Source organism: Hydra viridissima, unplaced genomic scaffold (assembly GCF_058129835.1).
Source record: "Hydra viridissima isolate aposymbiotic clone 2 unplaced genomic scaffold, HvirCarnegie_v1 scaffold_12, whole genome shotgun sequence".
Taxonomy (NCBI): Eukaryota; Metazoa; Cnidaria; class Hydrozoa; order Anthoathecata; family Hydridae; genus Hydra; species Hydra viridissima.
In genome coordinates, this window is record NW_028324311.1 from 5,256,492 (window position 1) to 5,273,012 (window position 16,521).

A 16,521-nucleotide genomic window follows, 5' to 3' on the forward strand; every position below is an offset into this window, starting at 1 on the left:
GCGTTAACGTTGCTTTGTTCTTAATTAAGAGATTGCTATAAATTTTTAAAATTGTCAATTGATAATTAATATTTAATTGGCTCGTTTTGATCACATTTTTTATGACGTAAAGTAGTATTGTGTTTCGGAATATTTTATTGGAAAAGATAATCAGATATTTAAATCATTTCTTTCGCGATAAAAGGAAATTCTTAAAAAATAAATTTTATTTTCCATTTTCGTTCATATATCAACATATATATCTATAGTATCTACTATATATACATATATGTATAGCAGATACTATAGATATATATGTTGATATATGAACACTTATATATATATATATATATATATATATATATATATATATATATATATATATATATATATACATCTTGATAAATTAAATTTGTATTATCAAAGGGATTCCATCTCTAACTATTCTCGGTTATAAAGAGAAGAAGCGAATCATATGACATTATTAGCTCTCTATACATATGTATGCTAACTAAATTATTTTTTGAGCGATTTAAAATTTGTTTGTAATAAACTGTGTTGTAACTGTCTGTGTTGAATTCATGAATGAAATCCGAAAGTTTGATCAAATCTTTGATTTGATCAAAATTTCGGATTTCATTCATGATTCATTTATTGACTTTTGTTATCAAATTACAAAGCTTCTTCAACTTCTTTATATATCGGAAAAACATAAGTTTACAATTGTACAATGACACTTATCCATTTTTTATTGACTAGCACTTTAGTCAAACTAAAATTAGTCGACTAAGAATTTAGTCAAACTAAAATTAGTCGACTAACTTTTTAGTCTGACTAAAATTAGTTGACTAAAACAAGATTTAGTGCTAAAAAAACTGAATAACCTATACCATGAAATTATATGAACATAATATGAATTATGACAAATAAATCAATTTAAAGACATTCATTAAAACTTATTGTTTTTAAGAAATTTAAAATATTTAATGTAATTTGTGACAATTAGGTAATAAAAATGTTTTGTTTGTACCTAGTAGTGCCCCAAATTTTATTTTATTGAATTAAATAAAAATTGGTTTGTTAGCAGAACAACTCCATCAAACAGCTGATATTTTATACCGAAAACATGATTAGTTATTAGCATTTTAATAATGATTTTTAAAAGAAAAACAAAATTGAGAGTTGAACAAGATTTATATTCAATTACACAATATAGAAATAATAAAAAACATTAATTGCCTAGCTGTTTATTGCCTTATTATTGTCACTGTAAATATCTGCGTTTTTATGAGTGTAGAACGAAATAAATTACGTATTATTACCTCAAAAAATCATTGCTGGTATTATATAAAGGAAATCCGAAAATGCTTCTACACATAACAATTTTTTTCATTAGTTACAATTTTTAGTTTTGGTCACAACACTATTCTTTTTCGAGTTTATAAAATAGGGGGAGATGGGGGCGCATTGATCGCCGTAGCAGTGTTTTGAAAATTGCGCAGAACCTGAAAGAGATGTAAAAACTTATTAACTACGAAACACATGTAGAACTATCTGGCTTTTGGAATATATAAATATTTTGATTTAAAAAAATGATAAACATGAATAATTTTAACTTTTAAACAACCCTCTCAAAAGATCAATGTACCCCAAACTATGGGGTACTATGATCTCCGACTTGGGGCACATTGATCTTATATGCGTAATATTATCTAAACGTTTAACACTTCTATAACTAAATCTTGTAAATAATTTAGTCAAAGGGTAATATTGTATAACATATAATACATCTAAATTTTTTAATTATTTTTTAAATATAGCAGTTAAACCCACTAGTCTAATTTTTAAATAAAAAATGTATAAATCACAGCAGCTATAAGCTACCCGCTTTATATACGTTTAAAACTTTACAACAACTTGAAATTTATAAGAACTGAAATATAAAGACTGAAATAAGAATACAACTTTTAAGTTTACAAAACTTGTTAAAAGTACAATATTTTGATTAAGAATATTTCATCATTTGTGAAAGTCAAGTTGTGAAGCAGCTTTTGGTTTACATTGTTTTTTATTCCTAAGCAAGTAATTCTTAGTTTCTTTCTTATCTTTTGTGGAGACTTTTTGTTGATTTTTGGTTTGCTTCAAAATTTTCTTTTCTTTTGACAAACGAATTTCATTTCTGACAGGAGTATCAGTCAAGATCCTTGTTTTTAACTGCCTACTTTTAACATTTTTTTTTCTGGCAGATGCTTTTGGGTAAGGTTTTAAAACCTCAGGTGAGATTATAGAAGCAACACTTGTTGACACTTTGTTTAAAATACTTGTTTCAATATTTACTATAGTTATTTCAGACTCTATGTGATTAACATGTGCTGGTATCATTTCAGATTCCATGTTGTTGACAGGAGTGATAGTAACTGTATCTGGAGCAGCTCTATCTGTAACTGATGATGGTAAATATTCGTCATCTTTGAAAAATTCAGAATTGAATGGCTCAATGCCAGCTACTCTAAATCCTGTCTGTATATTAGATGGTGAGAAAGCTTTTGTATACGGTTCTCGAACTATTGAAACAATATCATAAATGGTCATTGGTCTTGGGTTTGAAACCATCCAATTATCACATGCAGAATTGTAAAACCTTTTCAATGGTCCAAAAACAGTTCTATCTAATGGCTGCAATTTATGGCTGCAATGGGGAGGAAAACTTATCATTGTAATTCCGTGTTGAATTGCAAGCTCCAAGCCTTTAACAGAAATATGACTTTCATGACTGTCGAGAAGTAACAAAACTGGAGATTCCTGAGAACAGTTTGAATATTTAACAAAATGTTTAATCCATTCTATGAAAATTTCTGAGTTCATCCAACCAGAAGGATTTGTAATCATGAAACTTTACCCTAGGAAAAATAAATAATGGAGGAATGGAATTTCCAATAGCATTAGAGGCACAACATGCAGTTACCAATGTTCCTCGTTCTGCAGATGTGATTCTTCCAACTTGTTTGCTTCCTCTACCAGCTAAAACCTTTACTGGCTTTTGAACGGTTGTTAAACCAGTTTCATCAACATTATATATACAGTTAGGATTATATTTATATCGATTTCTTACCGTTTTAAGATTTTGAAAAAACTCTCTTACAGTGTGTTTGTTAAAAGCTGTTGATCGAGCGAAGCTCGTTGCTTCAGGTGTTCGTAGAGACAACTCTGGTTGTCTTTTCATAAAACCCTGCAACCAATCAATGCCTGCAATTTTATTTTTGATCCATGATGATGGGCATATCTTATTGTTTTTTAAAGCAAATTCATATGCCAATAATCGCGTTGACCTAGTTGAAAGGCCATAGTTCATTTTTGATGCAATTAGTAAATAACCTGATAAAATTTTTTCATCTTCTGCTGTAAAAACTTGTCTATTGTTGTAGTTAGGCTTGAAAGCTTCATTTGGATTAAGCCTCTTTTTACGACAATATCTTTTTAAAGTCATTCTATCTATGTTAAACTGACGTGCTACAACATTCAGTTGTGTTCCTTCTAAAACTTTATTAACAGCTACTTTCATTGTTTCACTTGGTATAGCAACTTTATTTGTTTTTTTAATTCTATTTCTAACCATTTTAAGATCTGTAAAAAAATATATCAATAAAAACATGTTTTTTAATAAATGCTAATATTTAACATAATAATATTATGTTAAATATTTTTTAATTATTATGTTAAATATTATTCTTTTGATATTATAAAATAATAGTATTATTATTACTAGCCTATAACATAAGTAGATTTAAAAAATGAAATGCTAAAAGCTATTGTTTGTTTATATATAGTTTTTTTTTAAATTATAAATACAATTCCATTCGTTTAACTGTATTGCTTATAAACAAAAACATGGGGCACTTCGTCTTCTATGGGGCACTTTGATCCTCCGATCAATGGGCCCCGCATAGTCAAAGATCAATGTACCCCAATAGGTATAGGTAACATATTGATAGCAATATCTACTGTATAAATTGCAGCCAAATAAAAATTATATATTATATTATACACCTAACACTTACAAATTTAAAATAAAATTGTTGTTAACCCATACAGACATCTAAATAAAAATATATTTGAATTATAGTACGATTTAAAAAAATCACTTTTTATGACGAAAAACAATATTTTCTTTATTTTTTTTGACGCTGATAACCTTATGAAAAAATATTACGAATAATCAATTAGGGAAGCATAATGGTTAATTAAATTGCAACCTCACTTCTAGTAAGGCAAAAATGAACGAGTAAAAGCCAAAAGATCATACTGCCCCGGCGATCAATGCGCCCCCATCTCCCCTACATTATTTTGTTATGCTATTATGTTCATTACCACTCCTTAGACCTCGTGTGTTCTCATATTTTCTGAGTCTAAATTTTAAATGCAACTTTTTAAAACTCAGTTTTAAGATTTTTTTTTCCTCTCTCGCTCTACCACCCAGGCGCAGTGTGAAGGTCATATCGTGACTCTTTTCACTCAGCATTCACCTTCTGAGTGTCTATTTTGAACATTTGAAAACAACTCTTGCTTTACCCAGATTCCGCCCATTTTCTAAGGCAAAAATATATTTCTTCTTCGAAATAGGAGGTCACCACGTGGCATAAAAAGTTAAGTAAAAAGTCATTTAGATCTGATAGAAATTTTATTTACACAAGTTAATATGGGTAGAAAAATTCTACAAAATTTTTTACAATTCTACTCAAGAAAATTAATAGAGAAAAACTAATCTTTTTCATAATTGAAAAATATATTTTCAATAAATAATTAACCACATCGATCCCAGAGCTAAAAAGATAGAGAAAGACTGCGATTGTACCGAACAGCGTTTGAAAAAATCAAAAGCAAAACAAAAATCAACAAAAACGAAAAAGGAAAAGATTAAAATGTCTAAGAAAAGATTAAACTCACATTTTGAAATTTCTTCAATATAAATATATAAATAAATATAAACTATGTAAATAACTTCGAATGAGGTAGATATTACAAAACTTAGAACGCGTCCAAAATGAGAAATGTTTATGGCATGTTTTTTTTTAATCTGTAAATTGATCGTAGCGCAGCTCAACTTCTTAAAATTTTTTCTCGAAGGCCTCTGCAATTTTTTTTAATAGCTGAAACATAATGTCAATAAAAAGTGCATGGGCTAAAATGCGAGAACTCGCGGTTAGAACCCACTTTCATACAGCGTGTTCCCATGCAATATGCGTTGATAATAGCAAGGACAGCCCCAGTGCAAAATAAAACCACCGCCAATGCAAACATTATGATATCTTCCAAGTCTCCTTGAACTCCTTCAAAAGAAAAAAAATTCCACTGAGAGTTTGGCTCGTTCAAGTAATTTCCCCCTTTGTAGGTTATATTTACGCCACCTGTGCGAGGTCTTAGACACATTAAGATTCGTTTGAAAATGCGAGCATTTTAACAGTTTGTTCCTTTTTTAAAGCTGATTTTTTAATAATGAATTTAACGTTTACCAGTTTGATTCAAGAAATACGAAATAAAGACGCTCTTCAATCGAAGAGAGATGTATCAAAACGTTATAGGCTTTTATTCAACGCAAACTTTAATAGACGCACGCAACCTAATAACAAATAGCGAATATTTGATTTTTAATGAGAGGGTTTTTTATTCAGCTACATATTTTAAAGATTTAAATATAGCAGTTAATTTTTGATAGCTTGTTTTTGCTTAGGTTGGAATAATATCACAGTGGGAGGATTAAGCTAAAGAGAGTATGGGTTAATATTCTACTTGCTAATTCAATTTTAAACAAAATTTATGTTAAACGCGAAATAAAAAATATAGTGATTTTTTCTTTCAAAATAAAAACATGGCATTTATTTGTGAACTTATTTTTAGATATTTACAATTCTTAAAAATTTCTGCGATCCAATAATTTTAATCAGCAGAGTGATGCACATTGCTACATGTATCAGTTCCAAAATGAAAAATAATTTGATTGACAAGATCACACTTTCTTTACAACGAATCATTTGCGTTGACCGTAGAATGATTTGCGTTGACCGTAGAATCATTTGCGTTGAATGAACCGTCAGCAAAAACTTCCCTTACCTTTACTTTTTTTTTTCCACAAAGCATCAACTAAAACTCTTTCATTAGCGACGTCATTATTTCAAAGATATTTCAAATTTCAATATACTTGGAAGATTTAGTCTAAATAGATTAAAGAACCTGTTCTTTTATTACGTCAATAATAACAGTTCTAAGTAAAAATCTTTTTCGAATACGTTTAAGTTTTATCTAGGATCCAATGCAGTTTTTCAAGGTTCTTAATTAGTACAGTAGAAATAGCTCGTATTAGTCCGTGTTTCATCCCCCCCTCCCTCCCCTCTCATCCCCTACATGATTGAAGTGTTGTTAACAGGGGGAAAAAATCATGTTTTTCGAACGAATTTTCCCGAAACAACTGGACAGCAAATATTTGTTTAAAGAAATTAAAATTTAAAAACTCTTCGGTTTTCATTCAACAAAGAAAGAGTTGAAAATGTTTTCGGGGACACTTTTGAAAAATTTATGATAGTGGTTTATCTAAATATAGTTAGTTACGTAAATTGTTAATTATGTAAGTATATAATTTAAATCATTTTTATCATTACCATTGTTTTAAGCTTTCCAATTAATCATAGATTTCTCGAATATTCTAGATTTTTATCTAAAATCAACATGGTTCTCTTTAATAGGAATCACTACGATCAGGAATTACGCGTATCGATTTATAATCATAAATAGATAAGAATGACAAACGATCCTCCTTCTTCCCTTTATGCGAAAAAAACATCACATTTGCCTCACGATGAAGTGTGTACAATAAATTTGCGAGTTTAGTGTTCAGACAAATTCTGTTGTTTCATTTTTGTGAGTTTAGTGTTCAGACAAATTTTTGTTGTTTGAAAAGAAATTTGTTTTTATGAGATTTTTAAAATGCGTTTTGTAGTAAAATTTGTAAATAGCACGTGATAACTAAAAATCCGGACAAAATTTTAAACGGTACAACTTTTTAACGGAGTCATCTTTTTCAACAATTTAAAAAGTATAATAACAAAAAACATCTAAATAATAAAGATAAATAGATTTATAAGTTTTTCATGCCATGACGACGAACAGTGTCTACTCTTGTAAATGTGGCGGCAGCAAGCCGATGTACACGTTCAATGTCGATTATTTTAATTGAAAACTCTATCCACTTTTTAAATTTGCCTAGGTTTTCAGCTTGCCAGCTTTTGTTGTACACTAATCTCTTAAGTTCAGACCGAAAATCTTCAATTGGACGTAATTCTGGCACATTAGCAGGAATTATGCTCTTTTGGTGCAAATTCAATATTTTTTTTGCTTTAAGATAACTTTGTTCTTTACGTAAATAATGCGATGAAGCTAGATGAGGCCAAAAAACAATATTTTCATTTTTATGATGTTTTTCAACGAATTTCTCCAATCTAACAAGACATTTTGAAATATACACATCTTCATTGACTGCTTGGCCTGACGGAGCAATGTACTGCTGAGAGATACCATTTATAGAGGATGCAATCCAAACAAGTAATTTTGGCTCAAATTTGTCTTTTCTTTTTAGCCTTACATCATTTGATGCTGCATTTATGTCAGAAGAGTAAAATCCAGCTTTTTCCAGAAATATTAGTGTTGTTCAAATAAAAATACGATTCATCGTCAAACGTTTTTTTCTGAAAAATTGAAACCAACCTGCGGCACTTTGAACAAACAGCTGCTTTTTGAGCCGTTGTTCTTTTTGGTGTTTTAGTTTTTTTACAATAAGGAATGATAGTTTTTTGGTGAACAATTTTGCATATGTACGGTTGTGATACATGAAATCGTTTTGCGTGACCACGCTGTGAAATACCATCCTTTTGATCAATTTTTTAAGGCGCTTAATCTCTTTTGCAGGCATCTTTATTGATTTGCGACCACTTCCGACTTTTCTTTCTGGTCCTATATTGTTCCCATTTCTTTTAAGTATATTATAAATAGTAAATTTTGGTATGTTTTCCATTCGAAAATGATTTACAATAAAGTTTTTGTTGTCATCCGGATGCAAATCCAAAAATGCGTACGCTCGTTTTCTAAGGGAGTCTTCGTTATAAGCTTTTTTTTTTCATTTTTGATTATTCCTAATAAATTATTTTTTAATAATACATTTAAAGTATTAAATTTTCAACAAAATAGAAGTGATTGCTATTTCATGAAATTTTTCCTTTGTATTTTTATATTTACACAAACTTTGTCCAGATTTTTGTTATCACATGTTACAGATCCAAAAAAGTTGCATCTTTTATTCCACACAGTTAAGGTCAAAGTGGGTGACGAAGGATATTATAACCAACCTACCCTTCCCCCCCACCTCCGCCTCTGTCCCAATTGTTTTAAACGCAACATAACTTTTATGGACCCATGTAAAAATCCGCGTAAATATAATTATGTTAAAACAACTACAGAGCAACCTTGAAAAAAATCAAATTAAAAAAAAAAAGATTGAAAAAAGGTGATTCTTTTTAATTATACATATTTGAATTTTCAAACATAACAGACTTTTCATAGAAATTAATAATAAAAAGTTACAGAAACCTGCTTCATTTGCGAATTTAAAAAAGCTATACATGTTCAGAAAAGAAATATTGAGAGATTTCAACATTCATGATGATTTTACACAGCTACGGAAAGTAAAGTAAGCACTTCCCCATTTCTCCCCTTTAAATATTATGAAAATTTTGAGAGATTTAAGTACGAAATTGCATTGAATATACAAAAAAGATGTTTTTTCTTACTTTGCAGAATTGGAAACAAAAATGTTGATTTGAATATTTTACTTAATCGTGAGTTTTAAAAAAAAAGTTTCATAAACAAACAACATTGGACTTCCAGCTGAAGTAAAAGACAGTCCTTTGATTTTGCAGAGTTTTGGTTTAGTTTCTTTTGCCGACTTATAGCAGAATGTAATCGAAACCTATTGCAGGAAAGCTAATCTTATTAGAGCAAGTATGCAAACTATTTACAAGATTTTATTGAAATTATTGGTAAATAAACAAATAAGCAAGTACTAAGCTGGAAACAACTGCATTACTCTTATTATTGATTGGGCTAAGAATAGCGCATGTACAACAAAATGTATCCAAGACTGTTTATGACTACAGCAACATGCATCCAAGGCTGTCTATGATTTCTCATTAACTCTTTTAAATCTTTTCTATTATAAACCAAGTTTAGCGTCCTATATCAAATCTGCGAACGTTAAAAAAGGCGTAAACACGGGGTTAAGATAAATTACCTCAATTCGTTATACTTTTGAATCTCTTTTCTTCTACAAATTACAGGTAATCAGGAATGTAAACTATCAATAAAATAAAGAATTCCATTTGAGATTTCAATTTTATTAAAATCAAGAGTAAGGATTATACACAGTAAATATTGAATGTAGAAAAAAGTTACATTTATATTTAACAAAAGAACTTTCAACCAACAGCGATGTTTTTACTTATGTGGTTCAGCCTTTTCAATGGACATTAAACTGCCAAAAAAAAAGTGCTGGACAACAGGAAATTTTGACAAGACTTCAGCTTGATACATCTTTAAAAGTCCAGAATTAACTTTGTCCCAGTATGGAACAGAGCTTACACCCCATAAAACATTAGAATGTTCAGCAAATGGACCTGATTTGACAGTTAATAAATAACGAATACAACCAAAAAATAAATAATTGCTTGAGTTTCTCTCTGCTACTGAGTCTGATGGAATATCCTTGGGCTTAATTTCTTCTGAATTACCAAATAGTTGTGAACTTCCCCAAATATAAGGCATGAATTGAAAATCATCTAAACCCCATACTCCCTGACTACCAGCTGGTTCCATTCGGTATACAGTTTGTAACTTCCGACATACCTCTAAATATTTGTTGAAGATTTTATTTACAATAGCCAACTTATCTTGATCTGTCAAGACATTAAGCTTAAGTAAACTGCAGACAAAAAAAATGAATGCAGCCTCATGTCCAGTTCCATAATCAATTCTAGTCTGGTTTCCAAACGAATCATTAAAGTATGCTTTGAGTTCAATAGTAGCAGCTTTACACCTCTCAGGCAACAAAGATAAAATCAAACTATCTGAATTCTCCAATAGCCTTTCAAACCATTTGCGATAAGATTTGTTCCCAAATCTTTGAGGCTGTTCACATGGCGGAATATCATCAACCCAAGATGACAACTTCTCTAAAACACCTACAACTGCATTAGTAGTTTCAGATATATAACATGAATCTGAGAGTTTTGTATTACGAACAACCTCATTTAAAGACATCACAAAAGCCATATAATCATGATATGCCTTTGATCGATTCCATTTTGACATATCTGCAGGAATTTTGATATTGTGAACTGGTTCAATGTATTTCCAATCACCCATTTCTTTTACTTGGAGAACAAAATATAAATTTAAGATTGAAATCATAATAATAAAAATTAAAATTAGTTAGCAGAAAAGCAATAAAACAATTAACTTAAAATAGAATAATATTGGAATGATTTAGCTTAAGGACAACATGAAAAGATAAATCTTATTTAAATCCAACATAAAATTTTGCCATAACAATAACAAAAAAGTAAAGGATGCTTAAAAAAAATATGATGTGTTTAAATAATTTTTCCAAAACTAGAAATCCACAAAACATAAACTTTTCATAGAGTAATATACTATATATAAAAAAAATTGTCAATATTTACTGAAAGCAAAGATGTGCTTTTAATTATTAGTAAACATAAACTCAGTTTTGGCTAAAAACTGTTTTTCAAAAATACTGTCAGAAAAACGTTGTTTCACAGATTCTCTGGCATTCATACAAATATTGTATCGTTCCAAAGGCAACAGCTGAAATATCTGAGACAGGATTTCAACATATTCTTCAGCAGTAGAAGCTAAATACCCAGTCCCTTTATTATTCCAATTAATCACAATATCCATTTTGGGACCAGCAGAGTTATGTGCCAACACTATTAATCCAGCTGCCATGAACTCTACAACCCCAATACCAAAATGCTCATCTTTCATTGTGTGTAGGCCAACGGTAGCAGTTGTGAGAAGACCTTGAAGGTTTTTATAAGGTATGTTTAAATGAAATTCAACATATTTGTCTATCTCCCATAATGCTGCTTGTTTTTTTAAGAGGTCTACTCGATTATTGTCTTCTTTATCCCTACAACTACCAACTAATAAAAGTTTGTAATTTTCCTTTGTTTCTTTGGGCAACTGTTTCAAAAATTGAGAGAAAATTTCTAACTGAAGCATATGATTTTTCTCAGGTCGAAATTGAGCCACTGAAATAATCTGCTTCGGAAATACTTTCAAAGTTTCATTAGGATCAACACTTACATCCAAAAGTGTTTTTGTATCACATGGAGGGAAAATCACACTCGTTCTCTGAGGCACTTTCCATAGGGAAATTATATGATTTAGAGTCCATGAAGAGTTAACCATTACAACATCATTACATTGCCCACATAAACCATAGCATATTGCAAATAAATTATAATAAATCCACTTTATTTTACTTAAAAAAAGACTTTTGGAAATAAATTGAGAATTGTTAAAATCTGTTTGCCTTTGAATTACTTTCTCAAGCATATCAGTGCTAATTGTTGGGTAATGAACATAACTTCCTACATGACATCCACCAATGTATTTAAAAATAGGAATTGTAAATGCATACCCCATTGTGTCTAAATAAATATCTGGAGCAAACTTAAATAATGCCTCGAACCCAAGTACAAGAGAGCCTATACTTTGACCCAGCAATGTAAAAACTGGGTATCTTTCTGATGTAACCCATGATCTTTGTTGCAAGAATACAAAATGTACATAACGAGAAATCTCGATATTAAATCTTTCTTTGGCTCTTTTAATAATATCTTCAGGCTTGTCATTTACATCACCAGTGTAAACAACACATTTGACAAAATCATAACGAGTTTGTAAAGCTTTTATAGCACACCAAAGAACACGCTCACCACCTCCACCTGCATTGCAATAAGGATGAAAAAACCCTATGGTGATATTAGTCTTAAATTTTTTGTTTCGCAAATCACTGGGCAATGATTTAACGGCAATTTTAGACCTCCATCGTGAAATCTTTCTTAATGTAATAAATAAGATAGGTATGCAAGATAAGGTTAATAATGTAACACCTAACTGAAACATCAAAGTTGAAATTAAAAAATAAGTCATAATATAATATGAAAGTGTCCAAACGGCAAAATAAGATCTTGAACGAACCCAACAACTGTGTTAATACTCTAAGAAGAAACAACATTAAAAAAAACTAGTCATGCGTAAATATTGCTTAAAAGTTTGTAGAAGTGCATTAATACATGCACAATATCTAAGAAATTCACTACTTGTTAAGAGCATAAGAGTACGAACAGCGAGAAAAAAAACAGGCCATGAAAGATGATTAAAATTTAACAAGAACCCGAAAAAAAGAAAAAGGCTTGAGAATTGCGAAATAATTTTTTATGAAATCCCGACAATTTTGGGCACCGTAATTGGATAATTTTTGTGTCTTCTGAATAGAGTGGTTCCGAGAGAAAAACCACAGGGAAAAAAGTTTTTAAAGCTTGTATCCAAAAATCATGTATAAACAAATGAACAAAATAAAAATGTATAAATTAGCGAACGTCACTTCTACTTTCACTAGTTACGACGTGTTTCAACTTTGTGACGTATTTTACCAGTTGTGAATATTTTAACCTGATTTCTCTTCAATAAATGGTTTAAAGTTCTTTTTTTAAGTTTTTTTCTTTTGTTTACTACTTAAATACTTAAGCGTTTACAAAGCTACATTCAATTGTTAAATAAAATCGGCCGTTAACTCCCTCATCCATTATAAACTATAATAGTTGTTATCCCATCATCTATTTCCAAGACATTACAGTGTAAAGAGAAAAATTTTCTCAACTATAGTTATCTTTAAGGAAAAGATACCAAAAATTAAACAAAATCAAATTAAAACAGTTAAAATTATCTTAGTCGTATGCATTTTTTGTTCCTTGTTAAGAGCTGTCTTTGTTGGAATCTTGACTGATCTCTTGACAGGAGAATCTTTCCCGATCTTTATACGTAAGGAGTTTTCATGACTTCCTTCACAAATTCCTGAAAAAATTTCATAAACGTAGATGACCCAAGAACAAAAAACATATTTAAACTCTTCTGAATCTCTAAATAAATCTTTTCCGTAACTTTGATATATAAAACCACAGAACGTGATCTCAATATTTTAAAAATATTTATATCACGTTTTGAATATTTTTTTTTTCAAATGGGTTACGGTATAAAAAGTTTATATTCATACATAAATTTTTGGCTTTTAAATAAAACTATTTCTCGTTATTTCTAAGAGTTGAAGTTATAAAAGGTACGCAATATCATTTTACAACTTTGTTATTTTTAAATATTAAAATTATCATAAGTTATTTTAATATACTGATAATGAATTTTTTACTTTATTCGTTATTATTTGTTATTATTCTTTATCAACGAGAGAACCAAACGCTTATGCTTAGTGTCCTTTGCCGAACTTTATGCAATGTATTCACAGCTGAAACAAGAAATTCTCCTGACGCAAATGAAGTTTCAATAAACTGTTTCAAAAAAAGAATTTATGCACATTTTAATGCCAACTCAAAGAAAAATGACGAACCTGTAAGTAAAAAAAACAAGCCGTTCAAAATGTGATCACTTACGCCATAATGATGTAATTTCAACAAGATACAAATTCCAAAAATGAATTTAAGCCTGAGTTCCGAAACAGCACAAGTCTATCAATGTTCATTTCAAGAAAATCCTTTTTTTTTTTAAGAAAAGAAAATGATTCTGTGTTGCTGCAACTTTTGCTACATTAAAATGTAAAAAAAAAAAAAAAAAACAAACAGTATATCCTAAGAACTTGATGACTATTCCACCATTTTTGAGAAGGGTTTTCTGTAGTGAACCATTTTAAAAAGGGTGGAACGAAGTGGTTCTTTAGATATTAAAAAAATTTATTGAAAACATTTTTCTTTTGGGTCATGATGCTAAAAAAAGTCATAACAAAAATTTCCAATGCCTTTTTACAATTTTTTTTTAAATTAAATTTAATTGATTTTTGCTGTTTTTGCTTTCGTTATTTTTTAGATTTACAAAAAATCCTTAATGAATACCTTAACAAAATAACTTTTTAATAATATTAAACTTAAATAATAAGCATTAAAATGATGCAAAAAACGAAGCGGTTTCAATATTTTAACAATAATCATGAAAATATAACATTAAAGAAATAGCAAATTAAATAATTTACGCTTTTTTAAATTTCCTGAAGCTAATGAAAAGTTTTAGACATTTAATTTTTAGTGTTTTTTACGCTTTTTAGTCAGAACCATGGACCAGTAATATTTTGATTCTCAATGGTTTGAAAAAAAAAAACGGTTAGTTGTCAGAGTTTTCTTGTTTTCATTCCATAGAGCTTTGTTCTATGAGTGCAGAAATTCATGTATCGTCAAAAAGTGGAGTTGTACAGTTTTGGAACAACATAGCTTCAGATTGGGAAACATTTAAAAAAGGTTTTGTGAACTGCGTCACGTTTATTCTATACATACTGCATTAAAAAGTTACTTCATAATTTATATATTTCACGAATAAGTAACTTAATACTAAGAATATAAAGCGACAACCAATAGTTTTTTTAAAAAAGTTCGTTCAACGAACCTAAAATACCAATTATTTTTGTTGCCCATTTTAAAAGAGAATTTGTAACTTCGAATTTTACAAAACGAATCTATCGACTTAAGTATAATATTTCGTTGTTGTGAAAAAAAAAAAATCCAATCAAAAATTTTTTATACTTCAAGAAAGAAAAACGGTTTTTTTTCCATAAGATACAAAATACTTCGTTGCTATAGAGATATTTGCTTTGTTTGATATCAAACTGGACAAATATTTGATAGTATCAAACATTTCCATATTTACCAACACTAATCCCTTTCTTTTTTTTTTTTTTTTCTTTTTGATTTTATAAAAGAAAAAAAAAAAATTTTTTCTTTATAAAATATGAAATGCTGACGTCATTGATTGGACTTTTTTTTTTTTTTTTTCTTAGCAACGACGGTTTGGTAATTGGGATAAACCCTATTTCTATCGAGCTACCTAATTAAATGCTGACGTTTTTTATTTCATTCGTTAAATTTATTTGCGAGTGGGGGCTAACTTTGCTTTCTTAATTTTACAAAGATCATATAGATTTTATTTGGGAGTTTGATTCCTTTCGATTAGCATTAAAAACGTTTTGAGCCAATTTACGTCAAACATCACGTGAGAACGTACCTTCTCAGCAACCTTTGACTAACTTCTGATTGGTTGTCGTGGAAAGAAAGGAAAAATTTAGTTTAATTTTTCAACTTTTGTTATGATTCCAATATTCAAATCACCGGAATGCAACGATCAAAAATATCGAACCCCTAAGTAATTGCCGTCCAAAAACCTAGATGCAAGATGAGTTAATGATAAGATGACTTAATAGTAAGATGACTTAATAATAAGATGACTTAATAATAAGATGACTTAATAATAAGATGACTTAATAATAAGATGACTTAATAATAAGATGACTTAATATAATAGCAATGACAAACGAATTATTACTAGCAATATAAAATATAAGCGTCAAATACCATTACATCTTGGTGAAACTGCTATCAAGCACGCTCTCAATATAATACTAAACTTGTATTGTATAAAAAGCGTAGGATACAATGACACAACATTTCTAAAAATATTTCAGGGTCAATGTACTTTGACGATTATAAATGTGTCATCTTTTTGACGCATGTTGATGTAAAAATTCTAAGATGTTATTTTTAACCTTTTTTTTTTTTGAGAACACTTTGCTTGCGTAATAGGTAATAAAACTATAAAGCTGCGCTTTTTCAAGGTGTTGTCAAAAAATTGTGAAAAGTTTGTTCGGTAACAAGACTGATTGCCTCAAGAAAAATGAAAATCTTTATTGGACTGTTATTTGTTTTATACCTGGCGTGCGGAGAAACGAAAGCTCGTAAGTTAACAACTATTCGTTTGAAGAGGAGAAAAAGAAGCATTAAGGTCCTAAATATACCAACTGCACTTTTGCTCATTACTGATTTATTCAACAAATTTATAATAAAAAAAAAAAAGCAGCATCATTTTTGATAATTTTGTTCAGACTCTATTGTAAAATATTTACACGTTTTTTTCTCAGCCTGTGTCAAAGTTAATTGCTTTGTTGACCCCTGTTTGAACCACCCTTGTCCTCTCGGCTCCAAATGCGTCTCTAATTATTGTGGAGGGTGCAATGCTTCTTGTCATAGTAGGAGCTTACTCAATTTTATATTGGTTTTTTTCCATTTTTTTTTCAAAGTTTTAACATTTTTTTCTTTTAATTTTTTGTTTACGTTTCCTTTCAGAATGTAAAAATACTGTTCC

At 29.5% G+C, this 16,521-nt stretch overlaps 2 protein-coding genes across 3 annotated transcripts; both read right to left on the reverse strand.

Moving 5' to 3' along the window:
• Positions 1-9,400: 9,400 nt before the first annotated feature.
• LOC145193741 (serine/threonine-protein phosphatase 2A activator-like) lies at positions 9,401-10,488 on the reverse strand. The gene has a single exon (XM_080071247.2). The coding sequence runs from the start codon at positions 10,486-10,488 to the stop codon at positions 9,517-9,519; it is 972 nt and encodes a 323-aa protein (XP_079927373.2). The 3' UTR covers positions 9,401-9,516.
• Positions 9,401-15,830, reverse strand: LOC145193740 (GDP-Man:Man(3)GlcNAc(2)-PP-Dol alpha-1,2-mannosyltransferase-like). Of its 2 annotated transcripts, XM_090068551.1 has the most exons (3): positions 15,735-15,825; positions 15,388-15,544; positions 9,401-13,182 (listed from the first exon to the last, which is right to left on the reverse strand). In XM_090068551.1, exon 3 carries the CDS (start codon positions 12,256-12,258, stop codon positions 10,780-10,782), a length of 1,479 nt encoding a protein of 492 aa, XP_089924677.1. In that variant the 5' UTR covers positions 12,259-13,182; positions 15,388-15,544; positions 15,735-15,825; the 3' UTR covers positions 9,401-10,779. The 2 variants fall into 2 exon arrangements, with proteins under 2 accessions (XP_089924677.1, XP_089924676.1); XM_090068550.1 differs by lacking the exon at positions 15,388-15,544 and having other exon boundaries at positions 15,735-15,830.
• Between the last annotated feature and the right edge of the window lie 691 nt (positions 15,831-16,521).